This window comes from Sinohyriopsis cumingii, chromosome 7 (assembly GCF_028554795.1).
Source record: "Sinohyriopsis cumingii isolate HCF-2022 chromosome 7, ASM2855479v2, whole genome shotgun sequence".
Classification (NCBI taxonomy): domain Eukaryota; kingdom Metazoa; phylum Mollusca; class Bivalvia; order Unionida; family Unionidae; genus Sinohyriopsis; species Sinohyriopsis cumingii.
This window is the reverse complement of record NC_142967.1, coordinates 29660499-29686082: the sequence shown is the minus strand read 5'-3', so window position 1 is coordinate 29686082 and position 25584 is coordinate 29660499. Positions and strand designations below refer to the sequence as shown.

At 37.1% G+C, this 25584-nt stretch overlaps 1 protein-coding gene across 3 annotated transcripts in view; it reads right to left on the bottom strand.

Moving 5' to 3' along the window:
* Positions 1-3479: 3479 nt before the first annotated feature.
* Positions 3480-25584, bottom strand: part of LOC149794953 (antiviral innate immune response receptor RIG-I-like) — an 84518-nt gene continuing 62413 nt past the window's right edge. For 2 of the 3 annotated variants that reach the window (XM_089964617.1, XM_089964618.1), the window contains one exon: positions 3480-6605. In XM_089964617.1, coding sequence (XP_089820743.1) covers positions 5965-6605 — 641 coding nt within the window. In that variant the 3' untranslated portion in view covers positions 3480-5964. The remainder of the gene's footprint in view (positions 6606-25584) is intronic. The other variant, XR_016422218.1, reaches the window with a different exon arrangement.

Sequence of the window (25584 nt, the reverse complement as noted above, 5' to 3'; positions counted from 1 at the left end):
CAATTGTAACTGATGTTCAGTAAGAAGAGAGATATCTCTATGTGTATGCATGTGCTGACATCTGTCCATGTGCAGAGTATGCAAAAAGTGATTTACTCAACCCCTCACAAATTGATTCATATGCAAAACAACGTTTTTCACACAATGCTATTAGTTTCAACTGCACTGACATCTTAGTTGTGTTTACTCGAGTCTTCAGTGTATTATAAACCAAACTGAAAATGTCATTCTGTAATTACTCTATGTAATTATGGGCTAAAAGTGAGAAAATGACTGAATTGGTCAAACTAGGACAAACAATGAGACATCAACCTTTTTATTAATTTTGCTACAAATTATCACAGACAACACATTGAAAATCAAAGAAAATCAAAGCGTGTGTTCTTGCACAAAACATTTTTCATATGGATAATCAAAAAACAAAATTTCTCATTTTTCACATTTAAATAGTGTACAGCATGATCTCCTATAATAAACAAAAATCTACATCCTCACCATAAAATGAGCTGCACCTTGAAATATGTCAAAATCTTTATGAAAATGTCTGATAGCTTTGGAAAAATTATCAAAGATTTTCAGTTCCTTTAACTATTCTATTTTTCTTGTAGCTATAAAGTTTGCTTAAATGCTAATAAATAGAGGATTTTATATTAGGGCTCATTTCAAATTAAATTTATGAAAGAAATCTTATCATTTTTGCCCTGAATGAGATTATTTTAATTAAATCGTAAATGATATATTGAACTCTAAAATATTCATTATTTTGGTATGACTGACATGGTTGTGTTGATTACATGCCAAAACAACTTGTCTCTCTATGATATTACACAGTGCAAACAAATAACTGGGAAGTACTTCCAGACAGAAATATTTTTGTGCTGGTAAATAAGAGTTAAATAAAATTATATATTGTTTAAAACAATCATGGACAAAAACATACCTCAATGTGAAAGATTAAAATATTGTATGATAATATCACACTTTAAGTTAAAATGCATATCAATACATAACAGCATTATTGTTCATGTACAGTATATGATGTGAACTGATACATGTATCAAGAGATCAATAGTAATACATCACTAATTATATTATTGTTTGTGTAACATATGTGATGCATACTGATACATGTATCAAGAGATCAATAGTAATACATCACTAATTATATTATTGTTTGTGTAAAATATGTGATGCATACTGATACATGTATCAAGACATCAATAGTAGTACATCGCTAATTATATCATTGTTTGTGTAAAATATGTGATGCATACTGATACATGTATCAAGACATCAATAGTAATACATCAATAATTATATTATTGTTTGTGTAACATATGTGATGCATACTGATACATGGATCACTATATAGCACTATATTTTGAGCATAGTATGCAAAGCATACTAATGCATATATCAATACTGATATATCAATATGTATAGCATTATTGTTTGTGTATAGTATGTTTTGCATACTGATACCTGTATCCAGATATCAATACAAATACATGTATGTATGTGTGTGTGTGTATATATATATATATATATATATATATATATATATATATATATATATATATATATATATATATATATATATATCATTGTCTGTATGTCATATTATATATATATATATATATATATATATATATATATATATCATTGTCTGTATGTCATATGCAAAGCATACTGATACATGTGTCAATACATTAATAGAGCTATATCAATAAGTATAACTTTATTATTTGTGAACAGTATGTGATGCATACCAATATGTGTATCAATACTGATACATGCATCAATATGTATATTTATTCTGTATAGCATGCAAAGAATACTGATACATGTAGCAATACATCAATATTGATGTATCAATCTATACAACATTATTGTTTGTGTAAAGTATGTGATGCATACTGATACATGTAACAATACATCAATAATGATGTATCAATATATACAACATTATTGTTTGTGTAAAGTATGTGATGCATACTGATACATGTAACAATACATCAATACTGATGTATCAATATACACAACATTATTGTTTGTGTAAAGTATGTGATGCATACTGATACATGTAACAATACATCAATACTGATGTATCAATATACACAACATTATTGTTTGTGTACAATATGTGATGCATACTGATACATGTAGCAATACTGTACATCAATACTAATACAACATGTATAGTATAATTGTTTGTGTATTATATCAGATGCATACTGATACATGTATATAGCATATATGTACCATTTCTACTAATACTGACACTTGGAAAACTATCAATTATTAGAAAGAAGTATAATAGTTCCTCATTATAAAACACCTCAGTATGATGTTGCCCTTCTTTAACACATTAGTATGGTTGAATATCCTATTGAATTCGTTATATTTTAATTTAATTTTGCTACTTAATTTATTTCAAAACATTGCAATTTTTGGTTAATGAGGGCCATTTATAATGTGCTTTCACAGTGATAAAAACAACCACCTTGTTTTTTGATGTTGTTAGGCACTATTATATCACAGACTTGTTGGAACAAACCTCAGTGTAAGGTGACCTCATTAATAATGGACACTTTTATGAATCTTATCAATTGTATTTATAAATAGGGAACAATTTAGACAGTTTTAGATAATAATGGACTTATGACCTTTCAAAGAACTGTCCCAGTTCTTTTTTCATTGTTGTTACTAGCCAACTTATCTCTGTCTACAAATACTATAGATACTATTGAAATTTGCTCATTATATTCCTCATGGTCGACTTCCCTTTTCAGTTAAATTGTCATACATTTATTAAAAGGGTTGTTGTTGGTATTTGCTCCAAAAACTACCAACAATTTAAAAGCTGAGCTGAAAATATGTTACTTCCAAATTATTTCTTTGGTTTAAGGGTGTTGAATAGGGTTCATTAGGGTGCTGAGATAGAGTTAACTGGAGCTGCAAGGGCGGACCCACTTTGTGCAATAATGATACATTTGTATAATGATGTTATTCAAGGAAGTTATAAGCTAGGTTACCTCACACTGATGTAGGTTCAATATATAAAACTACCTTTATCCAAAAACTATGACCGATGATCATAAGCTGGTTGTATGAGAAAGGCTACACAGATATGCCTTAGAATCTTGGACCACTATATATTAATTGCCACCTACCTATATAACCTTTTTTCCACAACTCAATAGAGGCTATGTAATTACTTACAATTCCTAATGGCCATATATAAAATAAAATTGTAGCATATTGTATGTAGATCCCTGAAAGGTCAACCCGTTTTTTAATTCTAGTAATCATGGCTAATGAAGCAAGACCACAGAGAAATATGAATCTCTTTGTTCAATCAGTAAAGATTTAATACATGTAATAAAATTTAATTTCATTATTTTCCTTTGAGTCTTGTCATTTTGTAAATTTCACTGAGTGGTATTTTATCAGGCTCAACAAACAAATGCAAAGAACAATGTATTTTAGATTTTAATGGCCATTTTTGTCTTCTGGGCTATCATTTTATAAAACTAAAGAAAAACATCATGGAAAGTGTATCAAAACTGACCTACAAGTAAAGCAAAAAAATGTACAAAACTGACCTACAGGTAAAGCAAAAAAATGTACAAAACTGACCTACAAGTAAAGCAAAAAAATGTACAAAACTGACCTACAAGTAAAGCAAAAAAATGTACAAAACTGACCTACAAGTAGAGCAAAAAAATGTACAAAACTGACCTACAAGTAAAGCAAAACATTTTACAAAACCCTACAAGTAAAGCAAAACATTTTACAAAACCCTACAAGTAAAGCAAAACATTTTACAAAACAATATATACTATTTACCTCATACTAAGTAATACACATTGATATGAAAGCATACACAGAGTTTATTTAATGAAGAACTGCATGATATATGAAAGCATACACAGAGTTTATTTAATGAAGAACTGCATGATATATGAAAGCATACACAGAGTTTATTTAACGAAAAACTGCATAATATATGAAAGCATACACAGAGTTTATTTAATGAAGAACTACATAATATATGAAAGCATACACAGAGTTTATTTAATGAAGAACTGCATAATATATGAAAGCATACATAGAGTTTATTTAATGAAGAACTGCATGATATATGAAAGCATACACAGAGTTTATTTAACGAAAAACTGCATGATATATGAAAGCATACACAGAGTTTATTTAACGAAAAACTGCATGATATATGAAAGCATACACAGAGTTTATTTAACGAAAAACTGCATGATATATGAAAGCATACACAGAGTTTATTTAATGAAAAACTGCATGATATAAGAAAGCATACACAGAGTTTATTTAACGAAAAACTGCATGATATATGAAAGCATACACAGAGTTTATTTAACGAAAAACTGCATGATATATGAAAGCATACACAGAGTTTATTTAATGAAGAACTGCATGATATATGAAAGCATACACAGAGTTTATTTAATGAAAAACTGCATGATATATGAAAGCATACACAGAGTTTATTTAATGAAGAACTGCATGATATATGAAAGCATACACAGAGTTTATTTAAAAAAGAACTGCATGATATATGAATAATTAGTACCATAGGTATTATATTTATGTATCTACAGATTAGCATGTTTCCATGTATGTTCTTGTATCTTCAATTAGAGGCTATACAATATTTTTAAATAACCAGAAATGCAATTTTAAAATCAATTTTAATTTTGTATCCACTTATCTACATTTCAATAATTTGTGTGAATCAGCCATCCATTTTCGAAACTGTACATATTGCACAACAATTATTATATAAAATGTTATATAAAACATTTTTAATGCCAAAATAATTACATTTCTCATTAACTCAAAAATAATTTTTTCCCCTTTTAAAATGAGACATTGTTTAAAAAGAAGGATAAAAGACAGATTAAAATAAATCTGGTGCAATAATTAAACTACAGTTTCATTATTTTTACATACAAACATTGATGCTAGATTTTATTTTTGTGAAACCTAAAAGCTAATCATGATTTATGCCTGTTACTTTAAGATCATTAAATTAAAAAAATCTGATATGTTCAAGCAATATACACAATGCAAAAACTCGCATATAAATGTTTATTTTAGTGCTTAAAGTCATGCTCACAAATTCTTGAATGTAAAGAGACAATAAGCTAAAGAAATCATTATACAGTTCACCCTCTCTTGCCAGCCAGTGATTGGATCATGTGTCCATTTTCTCTTTACCGGACACTTATGAGATGGATCAGTATCCATTTTCAAATCCATTTATGGGACCGATCAAATTTCTATTTACCAGTTTACCACGAAGTTACACGATGGATTAATCATGTCTATCAAAAGATGGTAGCTGTTTAAAGAAGGTTCGTACAGCCTTCTCGTTACTTTTTGAGCAGTAGTATGTGGTCGGACAATACAAGAATGTATCAGAGTATGTGTGAGTGTGAATGTGATTTGGATTTTTAACATAGCTTTAACAATTTTTCAGTCATGTCTGCAGTGTGGCATTTTTTAGTGATGTCTAGCACTGGGGCATCATGCCACAGGCATGAAGTGTAATGTCCCACCCAGTCACATTATCCTGACACCAGGCCGACCAGTCCTAACACATCAAAGTATGTAATCATGTTGCAGATGGCTCCAATGTAACAATGTTGTAAAAGTAGACATTTTAAAGAGGCCTGCAAATCTGACCCAAAAGAACACTGCAACAACAAATTGGAAAATTAGACACACAAGTAAATAAAACATTTGAACCAGATTAAAGATTAAATTAAAAACTGCATTGTGAACACCTCTATAGGAGGCCATCCCCAAACAACAGTCACTCTAAATCTGAACATTCCCATTTATTTTGCCAAGCAACAAACTTGTCATTAGAAATCAGATAACCTACAAATTCATAACACTTTTCTCAGTCCAATTACAATGGTCTTAATTCTGAGGTTTGACAAAAGGATTTGAAACCTCCAGTAAATCTGCAAGGTCTGCTAACTCACGATGCTCAATATCATAAGGCAAATCTTGCCATTTGTCACAAGTGGAAATTGCTCCATTTTCCATGTTGCGAATTCTAAAGGATTCAATCTTGAGTGTGGGCAGCAGGAGTGTGTTGTAAACAAAATAAACACCCCAGTCCTTACCACACTTCTTACAATGAATCTTATCAGTTTTTATACAACCATCTATATTTATTCTTTTGGGTTTCTTATGACCCCTTGCGTCAATTAACTTTCTGAACTCGTTATCAATCACAATATGAAAATTGTTTTTAACAACACACAAATCCTCACCATCAACAACTTCGATGGAACACTTGCGGCAATACAGTCGAAATTTACCCTTTTTCTTCAAGCCTTTTTGGTTTTCCAGAATTCTTTCACGGACCTCTTCTTTCATTATTTCATCCTTCTGGAAAAGCTTGATTTTCCGCTGCAGGGAACTTGGATTGATTTTTTTTATAGACTCCAGGGCTCGATACATCATGGCCATCTTTAGTGTATTGAGTTTTTCCGTATCTAATTTCTTCTCATTTCCCATTACTATTTTCTTGCCACCTTTCTTCCTTGCACGACCTGCAAAAAATGAATTTCTTTTACATCAGTTCACTTTCATACAATTGATTTGTTTCTAATTACTTCATTTGGTAAAATCTACTACTTCCCTCTGTTCATTAAAGATAAGACAAATTCAGATAATCTGGTCCAAGTATTTAGAATTAAGATACAGGTTTGGGGATTATTGTCTGAATATTTATTAATGTTATTCCTACTATTATTATTGCTAAAAACATTGATGTCACAAAATGCAAGCAGTCTATAAATTTGAGGTCATGTTAAAGAGCAGCAAGCATACCATGCATGGCACGTTATATGTCCACCCCATGTACCATGGACAGCACATTGTATGTCCACCCCATGTACCATGCATGGCACATTATATGTCCACCCCATGTAACACTGCATGATACATTTTATTCCACTGCATGTACCATGCATGGCACATTTTATGTCCACCCCATGTAACATGCACAGCACATTATATGTCCACCCCATGCACCATTGTATGGCACATTATACCTCATTTTTAATAATCCTTCATGTGGGCACTAGTTGAGTATGATTTGCTTTAGAAAAAACTGACCAATATGTCACAATGAACTCAACTGTTTGTGAAAGTATGGAGTCTCAAACTAAACTTACCACTAGACTTATCATGACAATAACCTTTAGACCCAAATAGACACTGTAACTGGGAGAACCCTATGTGTAAGCCATTCACAGTTTGGGCAAGGAACATACACTAGAACAAGAGCTATTCAGGAAAACCAATATTTCTTTGAGTTACATAGACCTTCACATTTGACCTTTTAACCTCCAAATCAATAGACTCCTTGCATACCTTAAATGCAAGCCCTCCACAAACTTGGGTGAAGGTAAATTGTTCACAACTGAAACTTTTTGTGCTTCAACTATTTTCTTCTTTTAATCAAAGTGGTCTTTGACCTATTACACTGAAATTGATCAACTTCTGCCTTACCCCAAATGATCCACAAAGTTAGGCCCATGTGTGTGATGTCTGTTTTACAGCACAGCAACACAAGTAGGTTACTTTGGGCAACTGGAATAAAGTGCCTTGTCCAAAGACACAACATGCCAGCCAACCCAGGTTGATAAGATGATAGAATCCAAAAACCACATGTTTTACTCTGGCAATCTAACGTTACTGTGCAGAAACCATTCTTCTTCTTTCAGTTACAGTGACTTTCATGTTTGACCTTCTGAACCCAATGACAATAGGCTTCTGTTTTGCCCTAAGTGCAAACCATCCAAAAAGATTGGTTTGTGTATGTAGTGTGGATGCCATTTTTATTCTTCTCACCCCCAAGTTTTGTCTAGGTATGCAATGTAGAAATAATTTTAATCAATGTTAAAGTTTTAGTCACAGTGACCTTAATGTTTAACATTTTTAACCTAAAACTGAAATGGTGACATGGTGACATGATGACATGGTGACATGGTTATTCACTAAATTTAGTACAAACAATCTGCAAAGTTCTGTGACTGTAGATGGTTGAAAATATAAATTGTGCAAAAATCATTACAAGGTGATTATACAATGCAGGGACTCCAACAGCAACAAAATTTGGATTACTGTAAACAAGGTCGGTTTTGCTTAATGATATACAACAGCAGAATCTCAGAATAATAATTCATATAATGGTGAATTAAATATCAGCACAACTTCATTAAAACTGATTGCTTCTTAAGAAGACACCAATGCCCCAAATGAGGATTTGGAAAACAATAAAACCTTTGCAAGAGTCTCTAGTTCGCTGTGGAACAAAAACCTCTGTTGGCTGCTTCTGTCAGTAAAATATCACATTAAAATCTATATTAGTGATAAGCTAATATGTTTACAAATGTACAATCCACACACCCTCTTCCAAGAAGGCATGGCATTATTATCATAGGAAAAACATCATTCTCTAACACACACAGTGCATCCAATGAGACAGCAATGCATATTCATAACAAGACGTTTCCCTAGAATGCTAGAATTGGACATTTCCTCAAATATTGACCATTACTCTGTAGTTAAGCCAACCCAGGTGGAGAAACTACATTAAAAAATACAACACCTTTGACAGCTTCAAAATCATATGTGATAACCTTGCTCACAATGCGATATTAAACAGGGATGCATGGCCAAAGAATATGTTGGTTAGACACTACAAACAGAGTTGGAATTAAGCTCTAATGTTATCAAATTTCTAGTACTGGACTCAAATATAAATAATGGATACTTTATGCATTTCTTCCTATTAACTGTTACTTTTTAGCTATAAATATACAAAATGTAATAAATTTATGCAATATTTCAAACATTGTTTTCTACAAGAACTGTGGCTGTTCAACAGTGAATTAGACTGTCTCTTTTCTGTACATGAGGAGTTTATGTACCAGATGTATCACTGATTATATCTTCTAATGACATTTACCATATGGGGGTGTTGGGGTCTTATGCATAGATCTCTTGTTAGTATTATATAACACTTCAATGATCCATGATTAATACATATTGCTTTTAAGAAAGAGAATTCCTCCTTGCTTTTTGAAAATGACCATTTATCTCATGATCTTGTCAAAACTTTTAGGGAATTTCTTGATTATTTGGGTGAAATTAATCCTACCGTAGAAAAAGCGAATACATGTACTCCAAATGTTTATGCACTAGTAGATTGGAATGCTAATGCGCTCAAATCAACTTCAGTTCTGAAGATGAACTGTGCCTATTTTGTGATGAATATGATTATATTAGACTTAAAACTTAGAGTAGAGGAGTCAACAAAGTGTACTTATCTCACTGACTGATCACACTCAGAATACTGTCTCTTGGGTCATTGTGTCTCTACACAATCTGTTCATTCTTCTATAAGTGATATGAGAATAATTTACACTCTAGTACTGTCCAACCATCATCACACTTTAATGGCTATCAATGCTGATCTACTTCCTAGATTAGATTCTTGCACCAATGAACTCTTAAATTTGAAATACATCAATTGGTCAGACCTCACTGCCAATGAAATGCTGAATTATACTTGATCATCTGCATTCTTATTAAACAAGATAATGAACCAAAGTTGAGGTTATATTACCCATTTGCTGCCCAAGATCAATTAAATAATAGTTTGGGGCAACTGAGTTACACCACAAAGGATTTATAGTACATTATAGGGAATCAATTACATGAGTACCCAATATGTGTATTTGTTGAGTAGAAAAATGGCTGAATTAATGTGATGTCACATGATCTTTTGGAGCTATAAGCCATTGCTCAGCATCCTGTTGATTCATTGTGCTTGTGAGTAGGTGGCTTATTAGTACTTGTATTCAAGTTTGTTTTCCAAGGATTTACAAGACACCCCACTACAGCATTTGGTTGCAACAATAATTTGAGTAAGGCATCAACTAGGAATTTCTTCTAATTTCCGAAAGACAAGATCCAATGAAGGCTTGGATCCATTACTGTCTCAATGAAAACTTTCAGTCAGTAACTTGCAGACTTTCCAGCCTGCATGTTTTTAAAGATCAGTATGAAGTTGATCCAGAAAGATGTGCAGAATTGGGATATGTAAATGTCAGGGCAAGACAGAAGCTGACCAAAAGTAACAGACATTCTTTTACCCCTGGGCCTGGGGGAAGATCAACTGACTGATGCCAGTGACAGCAGCACCACAACTGTCAAGCCGCAACATGTAAGAGGAGCCTATCACATGCAGCAGAATGCAAAGAAAAATAAAAATGTTTTAAGAACTTTAATTTTGATCTATGTATTGTCCACAATATAACTGAAGTACTTAATCAAAAATATCTGCATAAAAAAGAACTTTGTTCTCCAGCTTTTATCACTGACCACCCCACCCCATGTGCCCCTGCAGATAATGAATTGTTGCAACACTCTACATTCCTGTAACTGATATTTATCTCAGAAAGAGTTGTTTATGATGCTAACATCAGGATAACGGTTTTATGTGTTTAAACTAGAGTGGAATGCATGATTTCAAGTGTTATTTTACTATTACCTGGGAAACATGAGCCTTGGGCTATGACACAGGATAAAATTACTTCTTGTGTATCCCCTTTCTTATTCTGCTTATTTGTGGCTATAAATATAATGAATCAATTTGTTGCCATGTGACTGACCAAATGTTGCAAATATACTCCATAGATACTACAATATAGTTTTTCTTATTAATAATAATCTTTTTTTCTTTATTAGGTTCTTTCCAACAGGCAACTCAAAGTTATGATGCAAATTATGTGCCTAATATACCTGAAACCTCATGTGATGTGGTATAGGTAGATTATGCCTCTGAACTCAACAATGACCATGTTATATACCATGATTCAGATAATGAAATTGAACCAAGCAGTGAGGAGAACAATGACCATGTTATATACCATGATTCAGATAATGAAACTGAACCAAGCAGTGATGACAAAAATGACCTCGATATATACCATGATTCAGATAATGAAATGTGAACCAAGCAGTGAGGACAACAATGACCCTGATATATACCATGATTCAGATAATGAAACTGAACCAAGCAGTGATGACAAAAATGACCTCGATATATACCAATGATTCAGATAATGAAATGTGAACCAAACAGTGAGGACAACAATGACCCTGATATATACCATGATTCAGATAATGAAACTGAACCAAGCAGTGATGACAAAAATAACCTCGATATATACCATGATTCAGATAATGAAATGTGAACCAAGCAGTGAGGACAACAATGACCCTGATATATACCATGATTCAGATAATGAAACTGAACCAAGCAGTGATGACAAAAATGACCTCGATATATACCAATGATTCAAATAATGAAATTGAACCAAGCAGTGAGGATGACAGTGACCTTAATATACACCATGATTCAGATAATTAAACTGGATCAAGCAGTGAGGATGACAATGACCCTGATATATACCACAATTCAGCATATGAACCATATTCATATACAGATGATGAATTAGATGTGATGTGATTTTGATTTTTAACATAGCTTTAACAATTTTTCAGTCATATCACTATGATGTCTGCAGTGTGGCTGTTTAGAATGATGTCTAACACTGGGGCATCATGCCACAGACATGTAGCATGATGTTCCACCCAGTCACATTATCCTGACACCTGGCCAACCTGTCCTTTAACCTCTTAATGCTGAATGCCTAGCGAGGCAACTGTTAGTACAATTTTATAAATCTTTGGTATGACTCGGCCTGGGTTCAAAACAGTGACCTCCTGCTTCCGAGGCGAATGCTCTAACCACAAGGCCACTGGAGCAGTCAATGACAAATAAGATGATGAAGAGGACAGTGATGGTAACAATGACTATGATGAAGACATGAACTATAAGCTTGATAAAAATGCAAAACCTGAAGATCAGCAACAGCTTTGGCAGATTTGATGAGTGTATGTCAATCCTTTTGTTTGCCCTCCCAAACGTTTGTGGAATTTTCTCGAGGAACAATGATTACAACAAATTCAGTTTGTGTCAATGGACACATTTCATAATAAAAAAGTCAGCCTAATTGTGATGGAAGACTGCAATGGAGTAATTTGTTTACTGCAGGAACAATATTCTTCTCTGGTATCAGTTATGCGAATAGACATTTACAACTTTACAAACATCCTACATTGTACTGGCATTTGAAGTGTTATGGGAGAAACACCTTGAAAGTACTTGACATGCAACTAGTACAGGTATAATATATGGTAGTCATTACAGCGCTATGTGTATGTCATTATGATGATCTATATAACATTTAAACTGGCACATGAAAGAGGGAGGCATGTAACTTTGAGTATGTTGAACTCTTAAGGTCTTTTTAACATCAGTTACTCTCCTAGCAAAACAAATTTCAACTGTGTACACCTAGCACATAATCTGGACTTGCAAGTGGGTGGGTTATGTTTTCCTAGTATATTATACCTTTGTATTAAAGTCTACACCTTGATATCATAGCTGTATCCAATTTTATCTAGTTAAAAAAATACCTCAAGAAAACACATTAGATCAATTTCATGTCTGCATGAGTGATTGTTAGGTTACTACAAAATAGACTTGTTGCTTTCAAACTGTCAATGATACATGTTTAGATTGCTCAGAAAATTTAAATACATGCAAAGGTCAGCAAATGCCACCTGCTTTTTTGATGTATCGCTCGTTTTATCATCAAAAACAGCAGATAGGACCTGGAAATTTAAGTCAACACTACAATTTTTCACATTTTCTTTCCAAACGATATTCCTAGTACACCGCAAATTAACAATGTGTAAGGAAATTTTGATCAATGAAAATGTCACTCACTCTGAGTGGAAGCAGTACTTCAATAAATAAATACAAATTAAATAATTTTTTAATCAACTGAAATTTGTATTCTAGTTCTATCTTTTAGTTCCTTTTAAGTGTAATCATCATAAACGCAATGTGCCCTCTTGTAATTAAACGTAATATGCATCAATCTACCATAACAGCTATGTCTGTGAGCATTTTTCTGAGAACCTAATTAAGTGCCAACCATGTTTTGATAACTGACTTCCAAAGTATTTATTGTATTGTTGCACTGAATTCAAAGCCTGCCTCCTTTTATTATCACGTTAATTATGTCCTATTTTTAAATTTGATATTTCATAGTATTGATTAAAATTTCTAGGTCCTATCTCCGTTTCTGATGATAAAACGAGTGATACATCAAAGTTCCTGTTACCAATTTTAATCATGATTTTCTTCAAGTTCAACATATAGGGATCAAGTCTTGGGGTATTTTCCAGTTTAAAAAAATGGGATCCACAACTGACCCCGCATTATAAGTGGGTTCCCAAGTTATCAGGGCACCAGTTATCGAGGGAGCGGTGTATACTATTATCAAGCATTCTTCTATAGGAATCCAGGGATAGCACTTTCTGTTCTGTCTGGTGTAAATTTATAATGCTCTATAATTAGTTCTATATACCTCGATTTCTTTCATAGGAACGACTGTAGATAAATGAGAATTAATGACTAAGTTGTCAGGTGTCTGCTACACATAAGTGCATATAACACTGATTAAGTAACATCATTTTTAGGTGATGTGTGCTTAGTCGTGAGGGAATGTGGGCTCGTGTGTGCAGGCAGGGTGATGGGTGCCATTTTCCTGTGGACCTGGGTTTGAATCTCCATAGAGTACGAATTAAAAATTCTCTAACCCATATGATAGTATAATTTGTATTAAAATATTAATTCTGCCTAATATTATCAAGCATTATTCTATAGAAATCCAGGGATAGCACTTTCCATTCTGTCTGGTGTATATTTATAATTCTCTGTCTCTGTCTCTCTCTCTCTTATATACACACACACACACACAGTGTTTCCCTTTTCGCACATTTGTGCATCAGGGACATATGCTGGAGAAAACTGATGCAAACATTTTGTTGCCATGCGTTTTTTTTAATTCAAAGGATACAATTTTATAAATCGATCAGGATTTATTTAATGCTTTGGATGAGGGATGGCACTGTGTATACTTCCTGCAGAGGCATAGTCTGATTCCCTGCTTCGTATGCTCCCTGCTCTCATTTAATTTTCATTGAGCTCATCAAGATGTCGTCTGGATGTTTAATGTCAATGGTATCACGGTACCAATTGTTTTTCCATATACCTCAATGCTAATGTTTTGTGAAATAAATATACTTTTTATCCTACCTCAGCATGCATGTCACACACCGTCATAGAGAACAATGCTAGATTGTCAATTTGACAAGGAGAAAATCAGGTATTTCATTGCTTTTAAGAGATATAACTCTACTGGAGCTAGACAGGGGTAAGAGTTATCTAGTCACAACAGACACAGTTTCAGCCATGTGTACCACATTTTAAAAACAAAATCGTAAAAATTACAAAATATTATCTAGATATGAATTAACATAATCTCACATGTTGCCAAGAGGCACAACTTTTTTTAAGCCAAACAGAAAGTACAACTCTTACATAATGCACCAATCACAACTAGTGTTGTTCTTTATTTCTGAATGCAATGTTCCTACACCTTAAGCTCCAGCCACCTGGACTTGCGCAATTAGTACCTTTACACCCAATGCTTGTTGCACTAGAAAGTGATCTTCAGATTAAAATGGCTTGGACTAAGAATCATTAGCGAAGAAAGTGAAAGAAGCAGAACACATAAGAGTAACTGTGAATGTAACTTTAATGAAAAACTGAGAAAATAATTCCCTTGACTGGAATACGGCACATCCATCTGGATTACCGGTGTGACTTCTGATCGCATAATTGCGAAGACTGCAAGTGAATAATACTTTCATGACAGGGTTTAACTCTTTACCTTCTGCTAACGCATATATGTGACCATAAAAATAGCCTTGTAACCTCAGAGACGCATATACAAGTTGCTAATAATACTCTCTCTGTCCTGGCTAGCTCATACATGCGTTTCCGGCCAAGGGTTGGGAAACCCCAGATACGCATATACACATTTCATATTAAAGCTTTGTATTGGATGCAATTACAAACATCCGTTCTCTTTTATAATACTGAGCCAATGAAAATAGTCCTTACATAAAATGATGAATGTATTCTATTAGTAGTTTTACAGCATATAAGCGGGAAATTCTATTGAAAACGAGGTCAGTGGTGACAGTAAAACAGGATGTCAACATTCATGTATTCCAATGATGATTCTGATGGAAGTTTTGAAGGATTTGAAAGTGATGATGATATTGATTTTAACCGGATTTAAGATGAAGGATTGGACATTAGTATAAGTCCTGTTTTGACACCTGACATTTCAGATTTATCTGAATCCGAGGATGAAACGCGAGACAATCAAATCTGGTCAGAACACGTGAGACCGGTAAATGTGGATGACTTTACAGCAGTTTCAGGGCCAGCATTTATTTTAGAAGAAAATGCAAGGGAGATAGATTTCTTTTTACATGCTTCAGGCAGTGTCATAAAAATTACCAAATCTGCAATAAAATAGTGAACACATTGGTGTGCAAAATAGTGGTGAGAAAAGTAATCTAATATACATTTTAAACACAGATATATTGAGGTATATTTTTTTAATTATAAATATGTGAATATAAACATTGATTCCTGTGGATTATATGTACCTGTTGGTGGAAATGAGTGGCACAAATTATTGGTAAGTGTTTAAAATTTTATTTTTCATTAAATTACATAGTTTGCATGGGGCAAAATTGATATAGAAAATGTAGACAACATGTAAGTAACTCAAGAAGTTCTCACTCAGGCAGCCATTATGATGCTTTTGGGTTCAGCCTACAAACAGCTGCTAGAAGGCAGGCTGCTTATCAGGCTTAGTAGTCAGAGCAGCAAGTACTTGCAGAAGGTAAAGAGTTAAAAATGTTTTAGAAATCTGCCCTTGTTCGCCACAAAATATATATCTGGAGAACACATTATCACCCAAGACATTCTTTCACAACAAAAAAATCAGCAAACTTGCTGAGACAAATGCGTTATTTGGATTACAAAGTCAGAGGGTCATTGCAGATTTTGTTGGTTTTTTACTTGCTGCAATAAAAGAAAGATCTTAAAGTTCAAGTGTAACTTATTAGAGAGAAGATTCTAGGACAAAGAACAATGAAACCGATGACAGTACACATTCTATGACAGGCAGTAAATTAACTGCCATTTGGGTAAAAAGATTTAATTAGCTTTTTGTATTGACTTATATGTAATGTATTTGTCTATAATATTGCTACAACAAGATTATAAGGAGAGTGTTAAAAGTATGACTTTAAACTTAAATAAAATTGAACTAATAAATCTATCCTTTGAATGGACAATGCATTTGTTTGTTAATTGTGCATGTTGGGTTTTTGTATTTTTAAATTAAGAGAGTGTGTTGTGCAAGTTGCAATATCCTTTCTCAAGCTGAAAAAGTATGGGTGAGATGAAAATTTGTCAGTGCATTTTTGACCCCCACATTTTTTATTTGACCCCCTGTTCTAACACCAAAGGATTTATTTTACCCTCAATTTTACACCCCTGGGGGATACACTGTATGTATTTATATACATGGAGGAGCTCGACAAAATGCCAACCTTAGAGGAGCTCAGCAAAGCAATCGACTCCCTCCCAAATGACAAAGCACCAGGTAGTGACAGCATCCCACCTGAAGCTATCAAACATGGGAAACCAACATTGCTTCAACCACTGCATGATCTACTTTGCTCTGCTGGGAGGAAGGAGCAGTCCCCCAAGACATGCGTGACACCACAATTGTGACCCTTTACAAAAACAAGGGAGACTGCAGTGACTGTAATAATTACAGAGGGATCTCGCTCCTGAGCATTGTTGGTAAAGTGTATGCCCGTATCATATTCAACAGGCTGCTTTTGTTGTTGCTGTTGTTGTTCTCGGTTTTAATGCCATTTTTCAGCACAAGATAGGCTATACATGGCGGCTAGTATAACTGGTGGAGGAAGAACCCTGGAAAACCCAGGGAAGAACCAGCAACCCACAAGAAGCTACTGGCAGGCTTTCCCACGTACCCACGATAGCCGAACCTTGGACTCGAACCCATGCAGACAGAGGTGAGATGGCAGTGATCCGGAATGGTGAGCGCTTTAGACCACTCGGCCACTCGGGGCCCCTGAACAGGCTGCAGTTGCTGGCAGACCGTGTGTACCCGGAATCCCAGTGTGGCTTCAGAGCAGGCAGGTCAGTGACAGACATATCTTTTCACTACAACAACTCCAAGAGAAGAGCAGAGAGCAAGGTCAACCACTCTACATGATGTTCATCGACCTCGCGAAGGCCTTTGACTTGGTCAGCAGGAAGGGTCTTTTTGAACTTCTCAGTAAGATTGGTTGCCCCCTAAAACTCCGCAGCATGATAATCTCTTTTCATGCAGATATGAAGGGAACAGTCCTGTATGATGGATCCTCCTCAACCTCCTTCCCAATTAACAGTGGTGTGAAGCAGGGCTGCATGCTGGCACCAACCCTTTTTGGGATCTTCTCCCTGCTCCTGTCCTATGCCTTTGACTTATCCATGGCATATATCTACACACCAGGTACACTGCATTCTAAGACCAAAGTGAGGGCTGTGCTCATCAGGGAGATGCTTTTTGCAGATGATGCAGCTCTTGTGACCCACACTGAGCAAGCCCTCCAGAGACTGGGAGACTGTTTCGCTGATGCCTGCATGCAGTTTGGGCTCACCATCAGCCTGGAAAAGACAAACGTTAGCGTGCAAGATACCACCATTGCCCCTTCCATCAAAATCGACGTGTCACCCTGGAAGCACTCAACAACTTTACCTACCTGGGGTCAACCATCAGCAACACTCTCTCGCTTGATATGAAGCTGGACAGAAGGCTTGGAAAGGCAAACACCATCATGGCATGACTAACAAAGAGGGTGTGGGATAAGAACGTGCTGACAGAGCACACCAAGGTCCAAGTCTACCAGGTCTGTGTTGTCAGCATATATGGAAGTGAGACCTGAAGTATCTACATGAGGTAAGAGCACTGGCTCAACTCCTTCCATATACGGTGCATAAAACGCATCCTGAAAATTAGCTGGCAAGACCATGTCCCACACAGCAAGATCCTGCAGCATGCAAGTACCCCTAGCATATATTCCCTGCTGAGCAAACGCCGCCTTCAATGGCTGGGACACGTCTGATGCATGGAGGATGGGAGGCTGCCAAAGGACATCCTGTATGGACAGCTGGCCACTGGCATGAGAAGAGTCAGCCACCCCTCACTCCGTTTCAAGGATGTGTGCAAGAGGGACATTTCACCCGATGACTGGGAAGTGCTGGCCGAGGACCAAGGCACCTGGAGACTGACGGTAAGCAAGGGCATATCAGTCGCTGATGCGAAGAGAGGCCAGTTGGTGTCAGAGAAATGTGAGAGAAAGAAGAACGTGGCACCAACCACAGTAACTCAGACTTCCCAGTATGTCTGCACCAATTGCAGTAGGGACTGTCACTCGTGTATAGGCCTGCACAGCCACAGCAGCTGATGCCAACACCCCAGAGACAGACAACACCCCATGGGCGCTATTCGCATGGTCTCTCGAGACTGAGTCACCAATGATGATGATATATATGTATAAAGGGTGGGTGGGTGGGAAACCCAGTGATATTTAACTCATGTTTTTTTAAAGAGTTTAAATTGCAACATGTCTTTGATTTAACAGAGACTGAGACACTTGTTGACTCATTTCTCTTCATTATGTTCCAGGGCATACAAACTTATGGATAAAGTCATTTGCAGTTGTCTGAGACATCCAGAAGCTATCATCTATACATCAATATTATGGCTTAGAGATGTTCTACAATGTTGTGAACCATTACACACCAAAAAGCACACACTTCTTTTACAGATCCATGCTTGCAAGGTAACTAATATGCAATTAGATTGGCCAAAAAGAAATATGTGTGTTTCCAGTCAAAACAACAACAACAACAAAAACAACACATTGTAGAAATTGATTTGTGCATCTAATTAAGCCAGGTTTGCTTTTTGAAGCACTTAGTACATTATATATTAATCATTATATATACATGTTAAAAAATAAAAATCCCTACCGGAATGGTGTAAATGTTGTTAGTTTAATACATGTACTCGGGTTTCGTTTCTTTTTCTCTGTACAACGATACCCGAGGGTGATTATAATATGGTCTATGTATTTCGAAATCGTGAGTACGATTCGTCCTATGCCACACGTGCAAGGTGCCTTTGATAAAGAATAACGAAAATTCTAAAGGTATAAATACGTTACTACATGTAAAGGACCTTGACAATACTAATCGTTTTGTCAGCAAGCGGCCAGCTAAAAGGATTTCGCACAACTCCAGCTGTAGGGCTGAGTGTGAGTGTGTTTATGATGGTAGGAATATCCGGGGTGTCCGGTGTTGTCTGAGAGTAGGAATATCCGGGGTGTCCGGTGTTGTCAGAGTGTAGAAACGTCCGTGTGTCCGGAGCGTTTAAGGTGCCGGAACGTCTAATGTCTAGCGTCCGGAGTGTCCAGAGTGACTAAGGTGACCCAACTGTAGAGCCGTCAAAGGACCAGGGGGTCCGGAGGGTCTAATATTTCAAGTGTCCGGAGGGTCTAATGTTTCAAGTGATCATAGTATTCCGAGGGTCCGGAGTCTATATTGGTTGTGAAATTGATTCAGAGGAGCTGTGGAGCGGATAAGGTGCACGGGTGACGGAGTGCATCTCCACACATGTATTTTTAGCTGTATGCTAATTTTGGGTTAGTAAGACCCAGTGTATTATTCAGGACTGGAAGGATAGATTGTATATCCGTTCTTGTTTAGTGACATAATTTAGCTACCTGAGCGAATACATTTTTTTTTTACTATGTGTAAACGCTTACATTGTTTACTATTTGAGTGAACTATATTCATCTTTCCATTATTGAATCATTTGTGAATCATTTATCCTGTATTTTAGGGTTACTGAACTAAATTTATTTGTATATTTTTTCCATCTTTGAAACTGTGCGTTTTTTTTGTTAAATAGATCCAATATTTGGATTATAAATACGCACACATCTTCATAATCCATTATTCATATAAATCGCCACATTAAACCATATATGTGTCCTCAAAACGTGTTCTGTTGTTAATCCGAAATATCCCACCCGGTTATCTTGTTACAAATGGTGTCAGAAGTGGGATCATTTCGGATATAACAGAGCACTGAAATTGTTTTATTATATTTGTATGCTTTCTGTGTGTTTCAGATGCGTTTGACAAAGCACCAAGATTAGGTAGATACCTAATATTACTTTATTTTTTGTATTTAATATTTTTGTTGCATTTCGTGAAAGAAAATACGGTTTGTGGTAATTACGTGGTTTGTATAAAACTGCACTTTAAGGTTGGTCACCACCAAACTTTTGAAATGTCTTCTATGAAAGAACTGGTAGAACTGGGGAAACAGTTTGGTTATGAGGGGGAGTCCCTTAGAAGTTTCGTTCGTGAAGAACAAGCCCGGGAGAGGGACCAAAGATTAAAGGAGAGGGAATTAGAGAGGGAATTAGAAAGGGAAAAAAGGGAAACCCAGAAGGAAATGATAGAATTAGAGAAGTGTAAGATCGAACTAGAGAAACAGGCTGAGAGGGAATTAGAAAGGGAAAAAAGGGAAACCCAGAAGGAAATGACAGAATTAGAGAAGTGTAAGATCGAACTAGAGAAACAGGCTGAGAGAGAATTAGAAAGGGAAAAAAGGGAAACCCAGAAGGAAATGATAGAATTAGAGAAGGGTAAGGTTGAACTAGAGAAACAGGCTGAGAGGGAAAGGATAGAATGGGAAAGGGAAGCAGAGAGGGAGAAGTTAGAAGGGGAAGATAGAAATCGGCAGAAGGAATATCTAAGAAATTCTGAGCTATTGCAAGCTAAAAAAGAGGGGGAACATGATGTTAAACTGAGAGGTCCAAAATTGCCCCCATTTGAAGACGATAAAGATAATATGGATAGTTATCTAAATAGGTTTGAGAGGTATGCTACGGTACAAAAATGGAAGAAAGACGATTGGCCGCTCCATCTTAGCGCGTTATTGAAAGGTAAAGCGTTAGACGTGTATTCGCGTTTATCCACGGCCGATTCGCTCAATTACCCCGTGTTGAAAGAGGCACTTCTCAAGAAATATGAACTAACCGAGCAAGGGTTTCGCAAGAAGTTTAAGTATAGTAAACCAGATAGAGGCGAAACATTCACACAGTTCGTCAGTAGGACTTGCAATTATTTGCAGCGATGGGTGGAATGTGGTAAAGTCGTCAAGACATTTGAGGGTCTTGTCGATTTCTTGCTTCGTGACCAATTGTTAACAACTTGTGGCAAGGAGTTATATTTATTCTTGAAGGAAAGGTCCTTCACAAATGTGCGTGAAATGGCCACACAGGCGGATTTGTTCGCCGAGGCTCGGGGAGGTTCGCAGAATGTCATCACGCGAGATGTCAAAGGTGGGAATCAGGTCAACGACAGAAAACCCAGGGAACCTGAAAAATCTGGTAGGAGTAACCAGGGGAAGCGGAGTGACACGCAATGTTTCATTTGCAAGGAAGTGGGTCATATCTCCCACTATTGTCCTAAGCAGAAGGGACCAGTCCAGAAAGTAGCGGTAGCCATTAGAGGCAGAAGATCGGTAAATGGAAAACTTAATGTTTCCCAGCAAGTTAAGCGGAAAGCGGTGCGTGAACCGGTGGTGCGTTCAGAGACCAGTCGCGATGTGATCCAATCAATCGGCACGTGTATTTTTCCAGAGGCACGAGTACCGACCGCAAACGGCACTGTTAACGGACAAGAAGTCACCGTTCTACGAGACACTGGATGCACTACTGTAGTCGTGAAACGGAGCTTAGTCCGCGATGATCAATTGCTTGGGTTGAAATCACCTTGCATGTTGCTTGACCAGACAATCGACCACGTTCCAGTTGCAAGGATAATGATAGATACACCTTTTTTGACCGGGACTGTGGAAGCTTTATGCGTAGCCAACCCGATCTATGAACTGACGATTGGCAACGTACCGGGTTCTAGACTCCCAACCATAGCAGATTTCCGATTCCCTATCATCCAGGCAGTGCAAACTAGGGCTCAGGTAAAGGAGGAAAATAAACCTTTGCGTAAGTTAAAAGTACCGGAAGCCATTACTGATATATCCCGCGAAGAATTCCAAAATGAGCAAAAACGTGACGCGTCTTTACGTGCAACCTCTGAGAAGGCATTAACGGGTACCGTGAGAAAGTGTAAGAACCGGGGTTCCTCTAAATTCCTTGTTCGAAAGGGTTTAATGTACAGGGAATACTCTACATCGGATAGGAAGTTCTTGCAATTAGTGGTTCCCCAGAAATTTAGGGCACATGTATTAAAGGTCGCGCACGAGTCGAGTATGGCAGGTCATTTAGGCGTAAAGAAAACAACGGATAGGGTATTAAGAGAATTTTATTGGCCTGGCGTCAATAGCGACATAGCGTGGTTCTGTCGCTCATGCGACGTTTGCCAGAAGATGATCTCTAAAGGCAGGGTAACTAGAGTACCGTTAGGTCAGATGCCCTTGATAGATATTCCGTTCAAACGAGTAGCCATCGACATTGTAGGACCAATATTTCCGCATACAGATCGGAAAAACCGATACATCTTGACACTGGTAGATTACGCTACCAGATATCCAGAAGCCATAGCTTTGCCATCAATTGAAACCGAACGTGTAGCCGAAGCGCTCGTAGACATGTTCAGCAGGGTCGGAGTGCCCGAAGAGGTTCTTACGGATTGTGGAGCGCAATTCACCTCAGATCTTATGGCAGAAATTAGTAGGTTGTTGTCCCTTAAACAGTTACGCACAACACCTTACCATCCTATGTGCAATGGATTGGTCGAGAAATTCAACGGCACATTGAAGCAAATGTTGCGGAGAATGTGTGCGGAAAGACCGAAGGATTGGGATAGATATATGAACGCCCTTCTGTTCGCATATCGTGAGGTTCCTCAGGAAAGCTTGGGTTTCTCCCCGTTTGAACTATTGTACGGTAGGACAGTTCGTGGTCCTATGCGCATACTTCGTGAACTGTGGACAGACGAGGTCGCGGACGAAGAAGTTAAGACCACATACCATTACGTAGTTGATTTGCGCGAAAGATTAGAAAGTACTTGTCAAATGGCGCAAGACGAACTCGCGAAATCTAGTCGTAGGTACGCCAAGTACTACAACCGAGGAACTCGGAGTAAAAAATTTGACGTAGGCGATCAAGTGTTGGTGCTTCTCCCAACGAATAACAACAAGCTGCTAGTCCAATGGAAAGGGCCATATGAAGTCAGACAGGTGAAAGGCGAAATGGATTATATCATTGATATGGAGGGGAAGTCCAAGACATTTCATGCCAATATGCTTAAACTCTACGTAGCGAGACCTGGACAAACGATTGATAAAGGGATTTTGAATGTAGTATGCGTTGCGGTGATAGAGGATAGGTCTGGTGACGAAGCGGAATTCGTCCCCAGTACAGAAATACCCCTTGAATACCCCATGGACGTTGGTAAAGAAAGTATTGACCAGATAAATGTATGCCCTGAGTTATCGGAGGGTCAACGTACACAGATTATGGAGGTTTTGTCCAAATATCCAGATGTGTTCACGGACAGACCAGGCTGTACGGGTCTAATTCGACACGAGATCAAATTGAATACCACTGAGCCTATCAGGATTAAAGGATATCCGATACCCTTTAATGCACGGGAGACAATCAGCGAAGAAGTGATGAAAATGTTAGACCAGGGAGTGATCGAACCTTCAAACTCCCCATACTCGTCCCCCGTGGTGTTAGTCAGAAAGAAAGACGGGACCAACCGGTTTTGCATCGACTTTCGGCAATTAAACAAGATCACCGTATTTGATGCAGAACCAATGCCAGATATGGAAAGTGTATTTTCAAAATTGGCAGGTCATAAATACATTTCCAAATTAGATCTAAGCAAGGGATATTGGCAGATACCCATCGCCGATAATGTCCGCGAGTTGACGGCATTCGCGACTCCCAAAGGACTGTTTCAATTTAAAGTTAAGCCTTTCGGTTTAGTCAACGCCGGTGCGTCGTGCGTTCGTCTCATGTGCAAATTATTAAACGGAACGGAAAACGTCGACAGCTTCGTAGACGACATCTTTGTTTACACGCATACATGGGATGAACATGTTAAGGTATTACGGGATCTGTTCGATAGACTTCACATTGCAAACCTTTCAGTTAGGCCTACTAAGTGTAGCATAGGGTATTCCAGTCTGGAATGTTTGGGACATCTGGTAAGTGGACTAGGCCAGTTGCAACCTCATCCAGATAAAATAGGAGCAATCAGGGATGCCCCTAGACCAGAGACAAAAAAACAAGTAAGGTCTTTCCTAGGTCTAATCGGGTTCTACAGGAAATTCGTCCCCAACTTTTCGGCTATTGCCAGCCCATTAACGGATTTGACTAGGAAGGGGCAACCGAATAAAGTTTCATGGGGTGTATGCCAGGAAAAAGCGTTTAACACTCTAAAACACAAACTGGTAAGTGCACCAATTTTAAAGTTGCCGGAAATAGATAAACCTTTTGTACTGAGGACTGATGCGTCCGATACGGGTCTTGGGGCTGTTTTGCTACAGGAGCAAGGGGGGATGAAATTGCCCATTGCTTATGCAAGTAGGAAATTGCTCCCTAGAGAGGAAAAGTACTCCGTGATTGAAAAGGAGTGCCTAGGTTTAGTATGGGGAATAGGAAAATTCCATACATATCTTTTTGGGAGGGAGTTTACCTTGCAAACGGACCATCAGCCGCTTTTATATTTGAATAAAGCAAAGGTCACCAATGCAAGATTGATGCGTTGGGCGTTGTCTTTGCAACCATACAGTTTTCGAATCGAGGCAATTCGAGGGTCAGAAAACGTGGGAGCTGATTTTTTAAGTAGGGTGTAATTAGCGAATCATTTCGTTCGGTCTGAAAATTGGAAGTTTTAATAATGATTCATTGTTCACATTCCGTGATTGTTCTAAAAGTGATACCACTTTTTTTTTAGGGGGGAGGTATTGTCACGGAATGGTGTAAATGTTGTTAGTTTAATACATGTACTCGGGTTTCGTTTCTTTTTCTCTGTACAATGATACCCGAGGGTGATTGTAATATGGTCTATGTATTTCGAAATCGTGAGTACGATTCGTCCTATGCCACACGTGCAAGGTGCCTTTGATAAAGAATAACGAAAATTCTAAAGGTATAAATACGTTACTACATGTAAAGGACCTTGACAATACTAATGGTTTTGTCAGCAAGCGGCCTGCTAAAAGGATTTCGCACAACTCCAGCTGTAGGGCTGAGTGTGAGTGTGTTTATGATGGTAGGAATATCCGGGGTGTCCGGTGTTGTCTGAGAGTAGGAATATCCGGGGTGTCCGGTGTTGTCAGAGTGTAGAAACGTCCATGTGTCCGGAGCGTTAAAGGTGCCGGAACGTCT